Source organism: Eleutherodactylus coqui, chromosome 8, assembly GCF_035609145.1.
Source record: "Eleutherodactylus coqui strain aEleCoq1 chromosome 8, aEleCoq1.hap1, whole genome shotgun sequence".
Classification (NCBI taxonomy): domain Eukaryota; kingdom Metazoa; phylum Chordata; class Amphibia; order Anura; family Eleutherodactylidae; genus Eleutherodactylus; species Eleutherodactylus coqui.
Window position 1 is genome coordinate 17966025 of NC_089844.1, and position 22266 is coordinate 17988290.

Here is a 22266-nt window from a genome sequence, read left to right on the forward strand (position 1 = left end):
CGCACCCACCTATAATTGCCCCTCCGTGTCTCCTGTGCACCCCCATATGTGCCTTCTCTCCGTCTCCAGAGCCCCCCACTTGTGCTCCTTCTGGGCCTCCTATGTACGCCCATGTGTTTCCGTGCGTCTGCACCTCCCGTGCCCCCATATATACCCCTTCTGTGCCCTCTATACACTCTCCATGTTCTTCTTCTGCAGCCCCCATAATTGCCCCTTCTGTATCTCCAGCGCCCCCCATATATTCCTTTCCTGACCCCCCTGTTCCCTCTTCTGCACCCCATCACAACCCGCCATGTGCCCCCTGAGCCCCCCACAAGCTCACTATGAGATTTCTACCAACTGTCTGCGTACGTTCACACAAAGTGAAATTGAGAGGGATTGTTGTGGATTTTGCTGTGGATCCGCATTAAAACCTGACACATGTGAACACACCCCAAAAGAAAAACTCTCTGTCGCCCAAAGCAGCCAATCAGAGCTCAGCTTTCATTTTCCCACAGCACTATGATGAATGAAAGCTGCGCTGTGATTGGTTGCTATGGGCAACGCTGCTCCAACGTCCTTCTTTGAGCAGCCTCAGGAGCCGCCTATGCTAGATCATGTGACGTCAGTAGGTCACGTGACGCCAGAACGCCCTCATCAGTACCTCTGTATAAATTATGCAAGTAGGCGTGTTGCTGCATGTAAATACTGTGAGTGGGCGTGCCCTGAATGAGGTGGGCGTTCCGCAGTCACCTGGTGTGATGCCGGCGTTGCTGCTGCTCCTGGCCGCGGTTGCCGTCTGCTGCTCGTGCTGCGGGTTTGCTCTGGTCCTGCGCCGCCACGGCTGCTGCCGCTGCCTCCCGCTGATGGCCCGCACCGAGAAGCCGTTCTTCAGGATCTTGTGAGTATAACGTGCGGGCATCGGGCGACGAGTGCGGCGCGTGCATGTCGCCCGATCTGCCGCGGCGTTAATGCATTCTGGTCCAGTGATTAGAAACGACGCAAACAGAGCTAAAAATAGCGCAGGCTAAAAATAGCGCAGCTGTGATCACCCCTTTATTGTTTTGGTTATTGAACTGAAAAATGACTATTGGCCGCCGTCCGTTAGTGGAGCCATAAATTAACTTGGCGCTAAGCGGTTACTAGCGATCGGAATTGCGGTCGGGTGATTGTACGCCGCTAACGCCGCCGCTTCTGGTAGACGTTCCGTTTTCAGCGACTTTATTACTGCAGTCACTTAGAATGTCGCGGTCTCGGCGCCCGTTCACACCGCCGTGTTTTCTGTTCATATTTTTCTGCTAACTGAATACAGAAAAATCCTGAATCCGAGGGGTTAATTAAGTGCGTTTACGTGGACTGGTCTTGGGCGCAGAACGCTCTATTTTTGGTCCGCATTCGCAGACCCAAATCCGTGCGGATTTTGATGTGTGCATTCGCATCCGTATTCGCTGCAGGGTTTTTGCGCGCCGTTTCTTCTGCGGGTTGTGATGTCACTTTCGGTACCTTGCACGTTTTTGTTTTCTTTTTGCCTGTGAAAAACGGGTGAGACGCGGACTTGTAGGGGGGGGGGGAGCCCGTGCGGCGAGAACGCTTTTAAGCGTGCATCCACACGGACAAGTTTTGGCGCCGTGAGATGCAGTAGACCCCGTTGTTTTCGGTGGCGCTGATCACATATGCGTTTTTTTTTTTTTTTTTTTCTACCTCTCGCAACTTGTTCTATTTTTTGAGTGTCCGCAGAAATCGCGCCATTGTTGGCGGCGGGTGAGGAAAATCTCATCGCACTCGCGTGTTCGTCGATGCGATTTTCTAGCACGTAACGCGCTCGCAGTGAACATCGCACTTTTCCGAGCGCGGTATTTGTCCAAGTTTCTGGGTCGGATATCGCGCTCGCCCGTGTGAATGCGCACTCAGCGAAAATGGCGCATTTTTGAATGGATGTAAAATCGCGTCCGGCTGTGTGAGCCCTTAGCGCTGTATTGTATCGCGGATGTAGGGGGCGTGATGGCGAGGGATGTCAGCCATGTTGGGGTCCTGCAGTCCGCATAACATTGTGGGGCGTTGTTTGACTTTTTTTAAGCCTGCGCTGCGATGTTCTGCAGAAGAATGGATGTAATCGGCTCTGAGCGATGCTGAGACATGACCAGTAGCGAGGAGTGATGCTCTGCAGACATCCTATATGCAAAGGCAGTGAGATGCATTGCAGAACGCAATCATGCAATGCTGAACTGTAGCTTGGTGCGATGCTCTGCAGAAGAATGGATGTAATCGGCTCTAAGCGATGCTGAGACATGACCAGTAGCGAGGAGTGATGCTCTGCAGACATCCTATATGCAAAGGCAGTGAGATGCATTGCAGAACGCAATCATGCAATGCTGAACTGTAGCTTGGTGCGATGCTCTGCAGTTTGCACGCTGCGTTAAGCTGTAATAGTTAATAAAACAACTTTCTGCACAAGGATTGCTGATGAGGTGCAATGTTCTGCAGAGTGTTTATATGCAGTGCTAAGCAAGTTGGGTCCTGCGATGTTCTGCAGGGTGCTTATTAGCGTTTGTGAAATGCTCTGCCTAATATCCCTGTGCAATGTGCTGCAGAGCATGGAGTACCAGAGATGCCTCATGACAGCAGTGAAGATGCCGCTCCGTCAGATGTTCCATGTAGGTGGCTTCTAGGAAGGTGCGCTGCTCTGCAGAATGCCAGTAATGACTCTGTACGGGGTTTGTGTTATGATGCAATAGTCTGCAGGATTCCTAGTAGTGTGACCGCCCGGCGGCCATCAGATGATGAGAGCTGTAGTCATCTGCAGGACTTGGCTACATCCGGTGCAGCAGGCTGAAGGGTTAATGTGGCAGCGATGCTCTGCGGGGCAGCCAGTGCATTGTCATGGTCATGCATTCTTGTTGCCACATAGTCTGAACAAAGATCACATCATGACTGCAAAACCACAGCTATGAGCGAGGGGCCGAGCCCCCCACGTTGTGTAACCCTGTGTGCGCTGGCAGAACCGCAGACCATCTCGACTCAACATATTAGATTCCGTTCTCTCTGTAGTCAGCAGTTTGGCTTTTCCACTTCACTGCTGCAGCAGAAATCTCTTATGTCCTGGTAGATTGTCACAGTGTATCAGTCTGAGGGCCACAGAGAATGGTCTAAGCAGCTGTAACAAACCCTCAGCTGTGATTTATACAAGAAGGATTCAGTTCACTGACAACAAGCAGAGAACTTATCTGTTAGTCATTCTTCAATCTGATCCTAAATTCCTCTGGGGTTCCTACATCTTCATTGGTATTATACTCCAGAGCTGCACTCACTATTCTGCTGGTGGAGTCACTGTGTACATACATTACTTATCCTGTACTGATCCTGAGTTACATCCTGTATTATACTCCAGAGCTGCGCTCACTATTCTGCTGGTGGAGTCACTGTGTACATACATTACTTATCCTGTACTGATCCTGAGTTACATCCTGTATTATACTCCAGAGCTGCGCTCACTATTCTGCTGGTGGAGTCACTGTGTACATACATTACTTATCCTGTACTGATCCTGAGTTACATCCTGTATTATACTCCAGAGCTGCGCTCACTATTCTGCTGGTGGGGTCACTGTGTACATACATTACTTATCCTGTACTGCTCCTGAGTTACATCCTGTATTATACTCCAGGGCTGCACTCACTATTCTGCTGGTGGAGTCACTGTGTACATACATTGCTTATCCTGTACTGATCCTGAGTTACATCCTGTATTATACTCCAGAGCTGCACTCACTATTCTGCTGGTGGAGTCACTGTGTACATACATTACTTATCCTGCACTGATCCTGAGTTACATCCTGTATTATATTCCAGAGCTGCACTCACTATTCTGCTGGTGGTGTCCCTGTGTACATACATTACTTATCCTGTACTGATCCTGAGTTACATCCTGTATTATACCCCAGAGCTGCACTCACTATTCTGCTGGAGGAGTCACTGTGTACATACATTACTTATCCTGTACTGATCCTGAGTTACATCCTGTATTATACCCCAGAGCTGCACTCACTATTCTGCTGGTGGAGTCACTGTGTACATACATTACGTATCCTGTGTACTGATCGTGAGTTACATCCTGTATTATACTCCAGAGCTGCACTCACTATTCTGCTGGTGGAGTCACTGTGTACATATATTACTTATCCTGTACTAACCCTGAGTTACATCCTGCATTATACTCCAGAGCTGCACTCACTATTCTGCTGGTGGTCACTGTGTACATACATTACTTATCCTGTACTGATCCTGAGTTACATCCTGTATTATACTGCAGAGCTGCACTCACTATTCTGCTGGTGGAGTCACTGTGTACATACATTACTTATCCTGTACTGATCCGGAGTTACATCCTGTATTATACTGTAGAGCTGCACTCACTATTCTGCTGGTGGAGTCACTGTGTACATACATTACTTATCCTGTATTATACTCCAGAGCTGCACTCACTGTTCTGCTGGTGGAGTCACTGTGCACATACATTACTTATCCTGTACTGACCCTGAGTTACATCCTGTATTATACCCCAGAGCTGCACTCACTATTCTGCTGGTGGAGTCACTGTGTACATACATTACTTATCCTGTACTGATCCTGAGTTACATCCTGTATTATACTCCAGAGCTGCACTCACTATTCTACGGGTGGAGTCACTGTGTACATACCTTACTCATCCTGTACTGATCCGGAGTTACATCCTGTATTATACTGCAGAGCTGCACTCACTATTCTGCTGGTGAAGTCACTGTGTACATATATTACTTATCCTGTACTGATCCTGAGGTACATCCTGTATTATACCCCAGAGCTGCACTCACTATTCTGCTGATGGAGTCACTGTGTACATACATTACTTATCCTGTACTGATCCTGAGTTACATCCTGTATTATACTCCAGAGCTGCACTCACTATTCTGCTGGTGGAGTCATTGTGTACATACAAATACGTGTACACATTCAGTCCGCTGTCATTCACTTGTGGGGACTCCTCTCTGCGGTCCGTGTAGACGCGTTGTCTTGCGCTGATTTGATATCTTGTATGTTACACGGATGACTGACCGCGTGTAGACGTGTGAACTCCGCCCGCACTCCGCTCTGACACGCTTCGCTGCACATGTGATACGGCTGTCACCTTGCAGCTTTTATATCTGAGCTCTGTGTGACCTTCTTATAATCCGATGAATCCACGGCGCCGGAGCTGATGCAGCGAGCGGACGGTGTTAACCCTTTGAGCTTAAAAGGAGCATTAATTGCACGCTAAACGGCAGTCGGATGCTTTATAAATACGGCGCCCCCTGCCTGCGCCATTTTTGACTACATAGCAGTTGCTATAAATGTGTCCCAGTTTGGGCATGGACCAAATCCATTTATTTTGTGTCAGTTTTCACTGCACGTCTGGCATTTTATTCAGGGTAAGCAGTGCAGTAATATACTGTATGGACGATGTTATATGGCAACCAAGTTGGCAGGATCTTCTGTGGCTGAGATGGGGTTAATCAGCAGAAGCAGCGCTGATCTGCGGGATGTCAGCAGCGCCGCACCGTTCTGTTCTCACCTCCCATGACTCGCGTGTGAGGCTGGAGCTGATCCGAGATCCACAGAGACGCCTTGTTTGCTCGGAGTGCATGTTCAAGATAAGATTGGGTCGAGTTCACACTCTGCTTGCTGTCAGTAAATGGAAACTCTTTTTTTTTTTTTTTTTTTTTTTTTTTTTATAGTTGTTTACACCCTGAGACTGACCAGCCCTCCGGATTGCGTCCAGTTTTACACTAGCGCTCCTAGTCGTCCGTGTAATCGGGACCGGATGTAAAGAAGAAATGTTCATGAACAGCAAGCAGAGATCTATAAAAGAGATGTCTCTTTGCTGTGGAACTCAGCATGCAATAACTCCGTCTCGGGCGCAATAGTTTTTGTTAAAGCCTATAATGCCCCCATACGCTCGCAGGGACGTTGGTCAGATCTTCACTGACTACTATCGCACTCACCGCGGGAACCCGGCGTAAGACGTAGCGGTGGGATCGGAGGGAGCAGAGTAACATGTGACTGTGGGGGGTTTGTTTGGCTGGGCTCACACAGTTTTAAGCTGCGCCTATCCCGTGTAAATTTCGTGATTTTTCGCTGCGGCAACGCCGCGAGATTTCTGCTGTGAAGGCGTCCAATTCGGACCCCGCATTAAGGCTCCTGTCCACGGGGGGTTCCGGTAAAACACTGCCGCTGTTCCCGCAGCGTCTTACCGGTGTTTGTCTCTGCTGGCGTTTTGCAAAGACAATGTATGGGCAGTGAGTGAGCTGTGCGTGTCCGTGGCCAAAATCCATCAGTGTGTCCCCGGCCGGAGTCTGCGGAGTCGCTTCATGGTTTTTTTTTTAGAAGCACTGGAGCAATAAAACGGTTGCTGACGTATTCACACCTGTTGGCACGGCACAGTGGAGCTCTGCAGCCTGCGAGGGCGTGCAACAGCGCTGACTAACACAGCCCCATCAGATTGTCAGCTCCTAGGATCGGCGTTCTCACGGCTTCTTTTATGTGTCATCTTGTGTTATGTTAGCACTTGTTACAATGTATCTGTTCAGAGATCATTCGGTATGAGGTGCGCTTGTGCAAACAGGATGTGGCTGCAGGTGTAGTGATGGCTCGGAACAGAATTCTAGACCGTCCAGCGTGATATGTTCTTACAGTTCCGGGCAGGACAGCGACAGGGTCATATATTATACTACACTAACTGATATACCCGAGGAAACTTGGTGCAGGTGTTTATAAAGCGGTGCTTACTTCAGAGGAACCGAGGAATACAGTATGTATACACAGAGGAGCGTTAGATTCTCCTCAGACTGCATGTACCGATGTCCCTCTGCAGAATGTGCCACCCCTCCCACTCCGCTCACTTTTTACCCTTAAATGTAATGCCCGTTTTTATTCAAGTTTACCCCCACACTGGAGGTTGCAGCCCCTTCTTAGCCTTAAAGGCTCCATCCCTGCAGTCCATGGCTGCTTCCTAATGTACTTTACAGCCTTTCAGTATAGTCTCCGCAGTATGTACACACGGTCAGGCGGACTCTCTTTGGGAGCTGCGCACCCAGGTCAGGCGGATTCTCTTTGGGAGCTGCGCACCCAGGTCAGGCGGATTCTCTTTGGGAGCTGCGCACCCAGGTCAGGCGGATTCTCTTTGGGAGCTGCGCACCCAGGTCAGGCGGATTCTCTTTGGGAGCTGCGCACCCAGGTCAGGCGGATTCTCTTTGGGAGCTGCGCACCCAGGTCAGGCGGATTCTCTTTGGGAGCTGCGCACCCAGGTCAGGCGGATTCTCTTTGGGAGCTGCGCACCCAGGTCAGGCGGATTCTCTTTGGGAGCTGCGCACCCAGGTCAGGCGGATTCTCTTTGGGAGCTGCGCACCCAGGTCAGGCGGATTCTCTTTGGGAGCTGCGCTCGGGGGTCAGGCGGACTCTCTTTGGGAGCTGCGCGCTCGGGGGTCAGGCGGGCTCTCTTTGGGAGCTGCGCGCTCGGGAGTCAGGCGGGCTCCCTTTGGGAGCCGCGCTCGGGGGCCAGGCGGGCTCCCTTTGGGAGCCGCGCTCGGGGGCCAGGCGGGCTCCCTTTGGGAGCCGCGCTCGGGGGCCAGGCGGGCTCCCTTTGGGAGCCGCGCTCGGGGGCCAGGCGGGCTCCCTTTGGGAGCCGCGCTCGGGGGCCAGGCGGGCTCCCTTTGGGAGCCGCGCTCGGGGGCCAGGCGGGCTCCCTTTGGGCGCCGCGCTCGGGGGCCAGGCATTGGAGAGTGGCATATGAGAGCAACACAAGATGACAAGATACAAAGATGGCAGACTGCGTGGAAGGAGGAGTCTCCCTTCCCACAAGGGATTCTGTCTCCGAAGACGCTGAAATAGCATCGACAGTCTCATGGCAGTAGTGTGTGCACGATTACGGATGCTCACAGACTAATACGGACTGAAAGCGTAACTCCGCAGACGGGACGGTCGGATCTGGGGACGTTTTGATGGGCTGTGCTTGTGTTCGCCCGATGAGGTGTGCAAAGTTTGTACGAGGATTTGTGTGACGTGATGATGTGATTAGAGGTGTCATGGCGGACAAAGCACTTCGTGTTTACTGCTGGCGCCCGTGGATTCGCCCTATTGGCCGTCCTGTACAGCTTGATGAAAGCAATAAGTAAAACCTCCTGAACATCAAAGTCACCCTGGAACATGAATTTCCCCCTAATTGGCGCCGTTCCTCGTTCTCGCTGACGAGCCTCTGGGCTTAGATGCCAGGATGCTGCCTGAGGTGGGATTCTGCGGCGGAGGGTATTGATTAGATGACGTTGCGCCTCTCGCCTTCATCTTCTCCAGAGTCGTGTCACATGTGCCGGCATCCTGGAGGGGGTGGGGAGCAGCGGGTTTTTGTGCACAGTAGAGGAATTCGTAGGACCCCAATGACCCGTTCAATCTGCGGCTCTGACTCCATCATATTTGATACTTCTGCGTGTCGCACGATTTTTTTGTTTTTCCCCAGTGGTTCCCGATACAAATCATTGGCGTCCATCAGCAGAGCGTTGTGGCTTCATTATAAAGGGAAGCCACAACGTGGATGTGAAGCGGGCCCAGCAGCGGGCGCTGTCATGGTCTCCATCGATCTGGCACGACTACCGACGACGAAGCCTCCGAACGGCCTGTTTTTGTGTTGTATAAAAATCCACAGTTTTGGTCCGATTTGTGTGAAATTTTGCGTAAGCGTTCTCCAGCCCCAGGCGACGAATACTGGCAGAACTAAAAATCAAAAACTCACCAACTTTCCCTGTAACTTATGTTGCTAATAGCAACCAATCACAGCGCAGTTGATCTGTTGGTGCTGCGAATGTCGCGGATTTTAATATCCACCCATGTGAATATGGCCCTGGAGGGTTTTTCTGGGATCTCTGTATAGATGGTCTAGCCTGGGGTAGGCCACCAATATGAAGTGTGTGGGGGTCTGACTTACAGCCACCCCCGCTGATAAGCTGACTGAAGACCACCACACATTAGAGTTTAGTCATCTGAACCCACCAATAATGGCGGACAGCTCCCTGCCGTGTATGAGGGCTCAACATTCCCCAACAGATGATGCTGGGAAAGAGGGATGACTATCCGCGTCTGATGCTACTGGCGCCAGAGAGGTCCATCCGCTGCTGGGGGTAGTTGTACGCCAGGTGACTGCCGGGCACTTAATCTTAAAGGGGTTTTTCGGCAATGGGGAATTTTTTTTTTCCATTTTATGTCCATACACCGGATGGGTGAAACCTAATAGATGGGTGGGACCCCATGAGGGACCCGTGTCCCCCTTATTTCACAGTTCAGTGGTGGCGAACGCAGCCGCTCCATTCCTCTCAATGGCGCACACAGCTGTTGCTCCGTTCATTTAAACGGGGCTGATGAAAATGGCTGAACACAACAGTCGGCTATCAGCCATTGAGAAGGATGGAGTGGCCGCCGCGCATGTGCGACCGGCGGCTCCATTCGCCACTACACTACCGAAATGGGAGAGTTGCTTGTGAGATGGGGAGCACACGGGTCCACCATTCTCAGGATCGGTGGGGGTCCCAGTGGTCGGACCCTCACCGACCTATCAGTTTTCGCCCATCTGGGGGATTGGACATTCTCTCCAGTATGCCCCCATGACCAGAATACCCTTTAAGTGCCAGACGGCCGTCCCCACGATTATCACTGCTGTGTTTTCACGCGGGAGCGATGATTGCGCACTGAATGGAGGCAGAGTGCGCCGGAGACCTTCTGGCCGCCCACCTCCATCCAGAGTAAGCGGGCCGTTGTTCATAGTCAAATGGCCGACAGTCACTTAGTCTTTAGGTGAGCTACAAATCAAGCGACTCTGACAAGTGTGCGATTCTTCCCCACCCTCCCTGTTGGGTCCTGTGTACACGGGACGGCGGCCGCCTGCAATGGTACTTTTGAGTGATTAGTGACTATTGACCTTACCCCTCTAAACATACGAACCTTTGGCCATACTGTAGGCTGGATGGTTGTGTATGGGGGGCCGGGACTTGGTCGTAATATCAGGGACAGTCACTGCCAAATGTACGGCCCCGTATCTGGTAAACCATGAGCAGGACGCTGCGAGTAGCGTGGGACTACCGGGGATTGGGCCTCATCTGCCCCCGGCTTGTCTATTCGTGCTCTTTGGTAGTTCCCTGTACTCTCCCCCTGCCGTATCTACCGGCCTGTGCTTGCAGCAGCGTTCATAGCAGCATATAGGTATAATTATATAGTTGGCATTGACAGAGGAGTTCCGAGAACTAGGTCAGGCGCGTACAAGTCAGGTTGGGACATATAGAAGAGGTGAACTGAATGTGATGCCTCCTGCGCTCCAGCGGAGACGACACAATGGTGGCAGCGCGGCAAGATGGTATTAAATGAGTCAAAATTCCCCTAATCCGGCAAATTGGGATTAAGGTATCGGGTGGTGAGCGCCTGGATTATCGGCTGAGCACTTTGATTCCGTTTTGATGTGGAAATGGGTAATTCTGCAATTGTGCAATTTTTAGTCGCGGATCCTGGAGCGTCCCTTTTATTTTCTACTGAGCTGCCGGAGGAGGAGAGCCGCCTGCCGCCGTCATACCGTTCAGTTACACAAACTACCGCCGGAGCGCTGGGGGACGACAATGGGCATCACCTTCACTTTACCTTTAAATGCCAATATGTCCCAGCCTATATAGCGTAAGGCCAACACGGGCATTAGCGAAACGCTGGGTTCGAAATCGCTGCGTTTTACCACGATTTTGAGACGTTTTCTAGCGCATTCAACAGCGGTTTTTAACACCCCTTCATAGTGGTGATAGACATTTTAAAAAGCGCTAAACTGCGAGCCCCCATTGAAGTCTATGGGATCGTCTTGCAGCATTTAGCGATATTTGAAACGCCGCGCTGAACGCTGTAAACAGTGCGCCGTTTTTTTTTCCTCTTGCAGTGATGTACGTTTTCTGTGTATTTTTGGGTGATTTCATGTAAGAATCGCTCATTCTGGCTTATGGGAGCAAAAAAGTGCAGTGATGCGTTTTTTTCGCAGACGCATGGCGCTTGCATAGATCGCAGCTTTGCAGGTGTGATATTGGTTTCTGGGACTCCTCGCTCAGGTAAAGGCAGCCTAGATCCTTCTACAGATAGGATTAGGTGGAGAACCCCTGTAAGGACGCTGTACATGGCGGTGTGCGGGGGAGGGGTAGAGGACCAGGTCTTACTCTGGCATAGCAGGAGTTAAATATTTTACTGGTAATTCAGTGATTGGTAGCGATGCGTAGACCTACCGGCAGCGGTGACTGATGAACGGGACTGTCCGGATTCCTGCTCGCCTGACTCGTCATTAACGCGTTTGTGACGGATAGCTGAGAGTGACGCGCTGCCATTAGCTGTCCGTCCGCCTTCATAACTGTAATCCGTGATCATTACCGGAAAATCCCCGTCACTTAGAACTAATCTGCGGAAAATGTTCAGTGACTGCAGTAATTACTCGGCTTTACTCATCTCGTACTCTTACAATTCTTTCTTCTCCACTCACATCCACAGCTGCATTCAGTTTTGCAATTTTGTGCTTTTTGTCTTTTTTTTTTTATTTCCCCCCACAGAAGTGCATTGTGGGATGAGCCCAATGACATTCGTTATGAAACCATAGTGCTAAAATTGTCTGTTTTTAAGGAGATATGTAATGTTCTAAATGCAGCTCTGGATGTGACTGGTGGATACGTCAAATAGGTAAGAAATGTTCATTTTAAAGGTACCTTTATGGGGTATTGTGAAAACACACTGACAGAATCTCCCAGACAAATACACCTACAAGACGTCTAATTCATGTACAAGAATATAACTACTATAATACTGCCCCCCTATGTACAAGAATATAACTACTATAATACTGCCCCCATGTACAAAAATATAACTACTCTAATACTGTCCCCCCATGTACAAGAACTACTATAATACTGCTGCTATGTACAATATAACTACTATAATACTGCCCCCTATGTACAAGAACATAACTACTATAATACTACCTCCTATATACAAGAATATAACTACTATAATACTGCCCCCTATGTACAAGAATATAACTACTATAATACTGCCCCCTATGTACAAGAATATAACTACTATAATACTGCCCCCTATGTACAAGAATATAACTACTATAATACTGCCACCTATGTACAAGAATATAACTACTATAATACTGCCCCCTATGTACAAGAATATAACTACTATAATACTGCTCCCTATATACAAGAATATAACTACTATAATACTGCTCCTGTGTACAAGAATATAACTACTATAATACTGCCTCCTATGTACAAGAATATAACTACTCTAATACTGCATCCTATGTACAAGAATATAACTTCTATAATACTGCCCCCTATGTACAAGAATATAACTACTATAATACTGCCCCCTATGTACAAGAATATAACTACTATAATACTGCCCCCTATGTACAAGAATATAACTACTATAATACTGCCCCCTATGTACAAGAATATAACTACTATAATACTGCCCCCTATGTACAAGAATATAACTACTCTAATACTGCCCCCTATGTACAAGAATATAACTACTATAATACTGCCCCCTATGTACAAGAATATAACTACTATAATACTGTCCCCTATGTACAAGAATATAACTTCTATAATACTGCCCCCTATGTACAAGAATATAACTACTATAATACTGCCCCCTATGTACAAGAATATAACTACTATAATACTGCCCCCTATGTACAGGAATATAACTACTATAATACTGTCCTCTATGTACAGGAATATAACTACTATAATACTGCCCCCTATGTGCAAGAATAGAACTACTATAATACTGCCCCTATGTACAAGAATATAACTACTATAATACTGCCCCTATGTACAAGAATATAACTACTATAATACTGCCCCCTATATGTACAAGAATATAACTACTATAATACTGCCCCCTATGTACAAGAATATAACTACTATAATACTGCCCCCTATGTACAAGAATATAACTACTATAATACTGCCCCCTATGTACAAGAGTATAACTACTGTAATACTGCCCCCTATGTACAAGAGTATAACGACTATAATACTGCCCCCTATGTACAAGAGTATAACGACTGTAATACTGCCCCCTATGTACAAGAGTATAACGACTGTAATACTGCCCCCTATGTACAAGAGTATAACGACTGTAATACTGCCCCCTATGTACAAGAGTATAACTACTGTAATACTGCCCCCTATGTACAAGAGTATAACTACTGTAATACTGCCCCCTATGTACAAGAGTATAACGACTGTAATACTGCCCCCTATGTACAAGAGTATAACGACTGTAATACTGCCCCCTATGTACAAGAGTATAACGACTATAATACTGCCCCCTATGTACAAGAATATAACGACTATAATACTACCCCCAATTTACAAGAATATAACTACTGTAATACTGCCCCCTATGTACAAGAGTATAACTACTGTAATACTGCCCCCTATGTACAAGAGTATAACTACTGTAATACTGCCCCCCCCCTATGTACAAGAATATAACGACTATAATACTGCCCCCTATGTAAAAGAATATAACGACTATAATACTGCCCCCTATATGTACAAGAATATAACGACTATAATACTGCTCCTACCGTGTTTCCCCGAAAATAAGAGTGTCTTATATTAATTTGTTCAACAAGGGCTTAATTTTGGAGTAGGGCTTATATTTCAAGCATCCTCAAAAAGCCTGAAAAATCATTTTGCATCCTCAAAAATTCTGGAAAATCATGCTATGTCCTATTCTTATACATACCCCGTTTCCCTGAAAATAAGACATAGCAGCATGATTTTCCAGAATTTTTGAGGATGCAAAATGATTTTTCAGGCTTTTTGAGGATGCTTGAAATATAAGCCCTACTCCAAAATTAAGCCCTTGTTGAACAAATTAATATAAGACACTGTCTTATTTTCGGGCAAACACGGTAGGAGCAATATTATAGTAGTTATATTCTTGTACATAGAGGGCAGTATTATAGTAGTTATATTCTTGTACATAGGGGGCAGTATTATAGTAGTTATATTCTTGTACATAGGGGGCAGTATTATAGTAGTTATATTCTTGTATATAGGGGGCAGTATTATAGTAGTTATATTCTTTTACATAGGGGGCAGTACTATAGTAGTTATATTCTTGTACATAGGGGGCAGTATTATAGTAGTATTATTCTTGTACATAGGGGCAGTATTATAGTAGTTATATTCTTGTACATAGGGGGCAGTATTATAGTAGTTATATTCTTGTACATAGGGGCAGTATTATAGTAGTTATATTCTTGTACATAGGGGGCAGTATTATAGTAGTTCTATTCTTGTACATAGGGGGCAGTATTATAGTAGTTTTATTTTCAGGGAAACGGGGTATGTATAAGAATAGAACTACTATAATACTGCTCCCTATGTACAAGAATAGAACCGCTATAATACTGCTCCCTATGTACAAGAATAGAACCGCTATAATACTGCTCCCTGTGTACAAGAATAGAACCGCTATAAGACTGCCCCCGAGGTAACAGAAAATAGCTGCTGCCGCCGCCGCCCCCCCCCCCCCCCCTTGTCCTGTGTGTCGCGCACGATCTCGTTTGTGACTTGTACTTGTCTGCTAGGATACGGCGGGGTGCAGAACGCCAGTCCTCGAGGGCCCCAACAGGTCATGTTGTCAGGATATCGTATATTAAGAGCACCTGTGGCAATGTCTGAGGCACTGACTATAATTTCATTACCTGAGGAAATTCAGAAAGCAGGACCTGTTGGGCTCCCCCGAGGACTGGAGTTGGGCACCCCACATTACGGTGTAGTGCACCTGACATCTGGGACAACAGCGGGACTTGACCACCTAATCATCTGCTTACTGGTAGAAAAGCGATTCCCATCTGACCTGAAGGTCTGCTGGCAGCGGCTCTGCAGGCTGGTTCAGTATTAGGAGGGCAGGGCGCTGAGGTCACGTACAGAGAGACCCCGCTGTGCTGTCGGGAACAATCTGAGGATATGGCTGCTGGCAGTTCCTGTAGTCCAGATAAGGACACAACAGGTGGATTGTGCTGAGATCTACGTGATAAGAATGCGAGACGGTGCGCGACTAAGGACCAAAGACTGCAGCTGTTCATTGCATAATCCTTGCAGTCGGCGGAGGTCGGTTTGCATACAACATTTTGTTCCCCATCTAGGAAGAGTAAAGGTCCATTTAGACAACGATTATCGTTTAAAAGCCGTTTCTTGAGTGATAATTGTTGTCTAAACGCATGGCCGTCGTGGACTGTTCGTTCAACGCTCATTTCTAGCCAGCTAGAGATCAGCGATGAGCCTTTTCAGCGCTGCACACTGATATCTTAGCGGGTGGCGCTGATAGCATTCTTTTAGCTCTTATCCCTCTGGCAGTTCTCAGCAGGACACCAGCTGAAAGCTCCGAGAACAATGCAGCTATTTGCATAGTCAAAACAGCTGCATTGTTCTTGGAGCTAATGTGGTGGTATCCTGCTCCGCCTCCATAACTCCTAAGTAGCTAATTATTTACTTAGAGTAATGCAAAGATGATCACTCAGAACTGTTTGAGTGATTTTTTTTTTTTTTTTTGATAAAGCGATCATCGGTCCGTGTAAATGGGCCTTTAGCCTACCTGCGGAGCATCGCTCTACGTGGTCTTGGTTAGGTTCATATCCTCTGCTTAATGCCATTCTCACACATGCGTTTTTTTCCACAATTACCGTTGTGTTTTGAATGCTCACATTGATTTCAATGGGGCCTCGCAGACCTGCGCTCAAACGCATAGGTAGAATACAGGATGTAACTCAGGATCAGTACAGGATAAGTAATGTATATACACAGTGACGCCACCAGCAGAATAGTGAGTGCAGCTCTGGAGTATAATACAGGATGTAACTCAGGATCAGTACAGGATAAGTAATGTATGTACACAGTGATTCCACCAGCAGAATAGTGAGTGCAGCTCTGGAGTATAATAAAGGATGTAACTCAGGATCAGTACAGGATAAGTAATGTATGTACACAGTGACGCCACCAGCAGAATAGTGAGTGCAGCTCTGGAGTATAATACAGGATGTAACTCAGGATCAGTACAGGATAAGTAATGTATGTACACAGTGACTCCACCACCAGCAGAATAGTGAGTGCAGCTCTGGAGGATAATACAGGATGTAACTCAGGAGCTGTACAGGATAAGTAATGTATGTGAACAGTGACTCCACCAGCAGAATAGTGAGTGCAGCTCTGGAGGATAATACAGGATGTAACTCAGGAGCAGTACAGGATAAGTAATGTATGTACACAGTGACTCCACCAGCAGAATAGTGAGTGCAGCTCTGGAGTATAATACAGGATGTAACTCAGGATCAGTACAGGATAAGTAATGTATGTACACAGTGACTCCACCAGCAGAATAGTGAGTGCAGCTCTGCAGTATTGTATGGGCTAAGCAATATATGTAGACTCTTTGAATTGCAACCATTTTTAATTCAGTTTATGCCCTTAGTACAAATATATTCATAAATTTGGGCTTACAGCTTTCCTTCTGTATTTTATTGCCTGTAGGCCATTATTTTGTATCTGTACCAGTGACTGCCGAATGGTTGACAGAGCCCTCAGTAGTCGCAGGCCATCCGGTGGCCGGTTGGATTGCTGACTGGTCACGGGTCATAAGATGCTTTTTGCTTATGAAGTACAATCCCCCCTCTCTCTGACTGCAGTCATAATGGAGCCTTTGATCAAATTCATCAACCTTTTTTTATCCTGTGCGGCGCTCCCCCTCCCCCGATCATTAAATGCACCAGCAGAGGTTACCGGCCGGATGAATCAGCAGATTGATCCGTCATCGGCTTGATCAAACAGTTCTCTGCGCCAAGTGCGATTTAATTACAGGCTGGTGCAGCGGGCACGCTGCCTGGTGATGTGCGGCAGAACGCGGCGCTTCGTACTCTCTGCAGCCGTCGAGCCTTTATGACTGCTGTAGCCCGCCATACGTGGTACACTTGGAGCGCAGTGAATCTGGGTGACCCTTCTGCTATACGGTGGCCTCATTGGCGAATGTCAACTTGGGTTGCTGCAGACTACGTAGTCGCTTGACAGAACACGGGCGAGATGCATTTGATGCATTTTGGAGGACCTTAAAGTAGACGCCCCTGCGGTTCGTTTTTTCATATGTGTAGAAAAAATTTGCATGTGCCTCCAATTGTTACAATGGTAAAAATTGCGTAACATTTGAGTAAAACGCCATTTTTTTCCCCCAATGGGAATTTATGGACCACTTTTGAGGAAGGATTGCCCAAAAATAGGACCTGCTGCAAATGTCTTATCTCAATCCATCGGTCCGAGAGGAAAGTCGTTCGTGTGAATAAGCTGAGATCATCAATGGTCGCTCTCCTCATGCGTGTTCTGTAATCGGACAGAACCTGAACTTGAAAGTGGCCTGTGTGAATACGCCCCGCAGGATGTGTGCGGCGCGTCTGGAAGGATCGGGGAGTCCAGCGTACGAGGCGGCGGCGCACCTGTGTCCCGGAACGCCTCCTATTGTTATGGCCCGGAGCGATAAGATCATCTGTTTTTCCTGCTCTGAACAAACCAGTGTTTACTAGAGGGCAGAGGTTAATTCCTGCAATACACTAAAACGTTTCCTCCTCCTTCTGAAAGTCTTGGATCGCCGCCGCCGGAGCCTCGGCAGGTGTGCGCTGGAGCGAAAATAGTGGCGGAAGGCGAAAATGCCCTCCGGCTACCGGATTAATATAGCAGCCTGGAGCGATCACTGCGGATTGTGGCTCATAGCACAGGTTTACGAATGAGATGGTGTGGAGAGGACTGAGGGGGTTACAGGTCAAGATAGATTGTCCTACCTGAAGTAGTTGGACCCCCACCCCCCTGCCCTCCCGTCAGTAGAATAGATTTTATTAGCATGTCCCTAAACTCACGCCTCAGGTGTATTCTCACAACCCTTATGGATGTTCTCCTTGGGAAGAGACTATGCCCCCCCGACCCACTCACCCCCTGGGTGTCTCCACACACTTTTTTGGTGCTCTTCCTCTTGACCCACATCACAGGCCTCTCACCAGCCAAACCAGAAACCTACTGCACAATAATGAGGTGCAATCACCCTGAAACAGCTGTCTGTGTATGGATTTCTAGCTTGGTTTCTCATTTCCAATCATTGTTTTAGAAACAACTAAAAGAGTGGTAGATTGATTTTGAAGGAATGCTGCTGTAAGGAGAAGACAATCCCAGATCTCGTGTAGAAGCATGGGCCCTTAGGAGAAATGCAAATCACACCAGCCTGTTGCGGTATCAAATGATTTCTAATGTATTCAAAGTTGCATGTGGTTTATATACCATAAATGACATCACAGGAAAAGTACATACCTGCAAAACTACTAAGAATACATGATGGCTATAACTAAAATGATTAACATAAGTTACACCTTTAAAGGTATAACTATAACATACAAAGAAACTGTTATTTCATTAAGAAGCAATGCAAGGGAGGGAGGGGGTCTGAGGGCTATTTTATCTGTCTTACCCAGTACCACTCACTGGTATATAGAAATGGTTACATTTAACCACTTTACTACCTATACTAGCGCAGTGATGGGCAACCTTTTGAGCTCGTTGTGTCAAAATTCGCCAAAAAAGCTAGCATAACTCGGGTGGTGTGTCACTTCGAGGAAAAAAAACATAAATTTGCGATATTTATAGTTTAAAAAACAAAAATGTATAATTGTAATATATAAGGGCTCCTTCCCACGGACTGATTTCCGCCGCGTATTACGCGGCAGAAATCTGCTGCGTTGCCCGCAGCTATTAGGTTCTATTGATCCTAATAGCTCAGGGCTCACGGTGCGGAATTCCACCATGGAATTCCGCACCATAAAATCTCCCGTCCTCGCCCACGGCATGCTCTATGAGCCGTGGGTGTACGCGAGGACAGCTTCCATTGCAGTCAATGGAAGCCGTCCGTCACCGTATCTTCCGCTGTAGCACAACGGAAGATAGCGTGAAACCGCTTCCCCGCATACCGCAGCCGCGTCATATGACACAGTCGGCGCGTCGTGATGCTGTGGGCGTGTCATATGACGCGGCCGGCACGTCACGCGCTCTATTGCGCATGCACGCCGAAGCGTCTTGCGGGACGTAGGACGCCGAATCCGCAGGTAAGTATTGGGGTCTCTGGTAGGGGGCGGCGTGACGGGCTCTGCCGCGGAATTCCACGGCGGTGACCGTCACGGCCGTGTGAAGCCGGGCTAACTGTATTTAATAAACCCAAAACACCCATAGCACAGGCCCTCGCCTCTCGCTGCCTCCCCCTCACTTATCTTAGTAATGGTGAGCCCCCAGCAGTGACAGCAGCCCCCAGCTATGATGGTGCACCCCACAGTGCCCCCTGAGACCCATGCACTTACCCCCTCCACATCCTGGAAGCTCCGCTCCTCCTCTGAACTCCGAGCCCTCCAGCAGCGATGATCTCCGGCGCACACTGGGACATCAGTATGCTTCTGGACGCGTCTTCCCCCGTACCCTCTCGTTGAACCAACAGGTAGGAGACGTCAGGGCAGGGGGAAGGAGGATCCCGACTGCACACTGACATCACAGTGTGCACCAGGACCAGCGCTGCTAGTAGCGCTGGTTAGTGAATACTAGCAGGGGAGCCGCGGCCCCTGCCAGTATTCACTAACTGGGTGAGCGGCCGCATGTCAGCGACTATGGCGTGTCATAGGTTCGCCATCACAGTACTAGCAGGATGCTATATCTTTCTAATGTACAATCTGATAGCAAAAACCATTAACTGATATATTGATCTACAATTTTCTTAACTGCTGCCATCTAATAGGTGGAGCTGCAGAGGTATTGTTCCATCTTCCTCATTTGCATAAATCACCCAGAGGAGCGTGCATGGCCTTATAAGTCTCCTCACTCACTTTTCAGGTGTCTCCTCTCCCCCTTTCTGGGTGCTCTCCTTGGGGAGAGACTATATCATCCCCAGGCCCACTCAGCCGTTAGATGTCTCCACTCACTTTTTTTGGGTGCTCTCCTTGAGGAGAGACCTCACCCCTCTTGACACATGTCCTAAACCATGCTACATAACCTGCAGCCCCTCGGAGGTGTCAGCCATAGTTTGTGACAGAACTGCACGCTATTGGATATACGGGTTATGCCGCTGCACACAAGCCATCTATCATGAAGCTCGCATTGGCCCATCTACAAAGGTGCAAGGAGTGTCGTCTTTGGACAGTTGAGTAATGGAAGAACGTTCTATGGAGTGATGAATCGGGCTACTTCATCCTCACATCCGATGGCCGTACCCGGGTGAGGAGGAGCCTGGGGAACCCTGCCACCAGTTATGCCAACAGTTAAGTACGGTGGAGGTTCCGTTATGGCCTGGGGATGTTCTACGTGGCATGGTCTCCGTTCATTGCTTGTAGTGACAAGAACCATGAACATGAAGGGTGTACCCTGACATTCTAGACCATGTGCTGCCAACAATGTGACCATACTCTGGGAATGGTCGGCCATACTTCCAACAAGGTAACACATCTTGTCACACATCCAACACTGTTTTATGTTGGTGTGAGGATATGGGTGTTCCACGATTGGACTAGCGGCACAGAGTTCCCACCTGAATCCTATTGAACATATTTGGGATGAACTGGAATGTCAGGTCAGGAAATTTGAACAGTGTGCAACTTTGAGACAATCCGCCAGATGTTTGCAGGATGAATGAAGGGAAATACTAGCTGAAGTGTATAGAAAGTATGTCAGAGTATTCAATGTCACTATGGCCAAAGGAGCCGCACTAAGTATTGACATATGGAAATAAAATACTACTTAGGATTCTTGCTCAGGCGTTCAATTACTTTTAAGTAGGTAGGATAGTGTAAGATATTGATGGCCTATCCTTAGCTTGGGACATCAATATCAGATGAGTTGGGGGTCTTACTTCTGGTACCTATGCTGATTAGGCCACTCGGGACAAGTGTTAGGGCCTCTTCATTGTATGGCAGGCATAGCGCCATTTGTTTGAATGGGATGGAGGTGCCAAAAGGCCATGAGTGCACTTGTCCAAACACAAGGGCATTTAGCTAATGGGGGTGTTGAATTAGGTATCAATATATGACCTGTCCTAAGGATGGGTAACCAGTATTGAAGTCCCAATAACACATTTAAGATCATAGGGCAGAGGACCAACAGTGGAGGGGGTTGTAGGACTATATGGCTGATGGCCCCCCGGAAGCTGTAGGACTATATGGCTGATGGCCCCCCGGAAGCTGTAGGACTATATGGCTGATGGCCCCCCGGAAGCTGTAGGACTATATGGCTGATGGCCCCCCGGAAGCTGTAGGACTATATGGCTGATGGCCCCCCGGAAGCTGTAGGACTATATGGCTGATGGCCCCCCGGAAGCTGTAGGACTATATGGCTGATGGCCCCCCGGAAGCTGTAGGACTATATGGCTGATGGCCCCCCGGAAGCTGTAGGACTATATGGCTGATGGACCCCCGGAAGCTGTAGGACTGCAGCTATAGGGTTGGCTGATGGGGGCAGATGAAGGAGCACAGGGCTGCGTTTGACTCCTCTTGCAAGATGTCTAAGAAAGTCTTCTTTTATTCATCTTTTTCAAAAACTTCCTGATTCTCCTACCCGCACATCCAGCGTTGGGTTTCCTGGTTTGTCCTGGGGTGCGTCCCACATTAGAGGCTGACTATATCTGTACTGGGGTATATAACAATATAAGTTTAGGGTTGAAACAATCGCCTTGTGCATTGCCATCTTGTGGTATTTTTGGGAGAAAGGTTGAGGAGAACGGATACAATTGTAGCAAACTGCAAGCAGAAATCTTTGAAATGAGGTGAAGAAATTAGAAAGTTGCAAGAGTTTTTGTTATAATCAAGAAAATGCCTTTAAGGGTTCCCGCTGAGTGCCACCGGACACTCGGGCGTTATCTCACCGGTCTTGGCTCCATTCGCTTTTTATCTTCCTTTCCCATGTTCGTGGTGTTGACTTTAACTGAAGTAGTTATGAGCTCATCGTTCTCAGGACATGTAGGACAATGAGATTCCCGATATGAAGGACCGCACTAGACCCAAAGCAAATAAATGAGACCGGCCCCCGGGGGCCGCAGGACTGCAGAGCCCCTCAGCGGTGGTTACATGTTCTCCTGAGAACCAGGATCATTCTTCTCCGCCTTTCTGGTTCAGGTCATGAGA

The 22266-nt window shown here is 48.1% G+C and overlaps 1 protein-coding gene across 1 annotated transcript in view; it reads left to right on the top strand.

Annotated features, from left to right (window-relative positions):
* The first annotated feature begins 740 nt into the window (after positions 1 to 740).
* The window catches only part of PNKD (PNKD metallo-beta-lactamase domain containing), a 57992-nt gene continuing 36466 nt past the window's right edge, over positions 741 to 22266 (top strand). Inside the window, exon 1 of the mRNA XM_066575229.1 lies at positions 741 to 880. Within this exon, the coding sequence (XP_066431326.1) occupies positions 741 to 880 (140 nt within the window). The remainder of the gene's footprint in view (positions 881 to 22266) is intronic.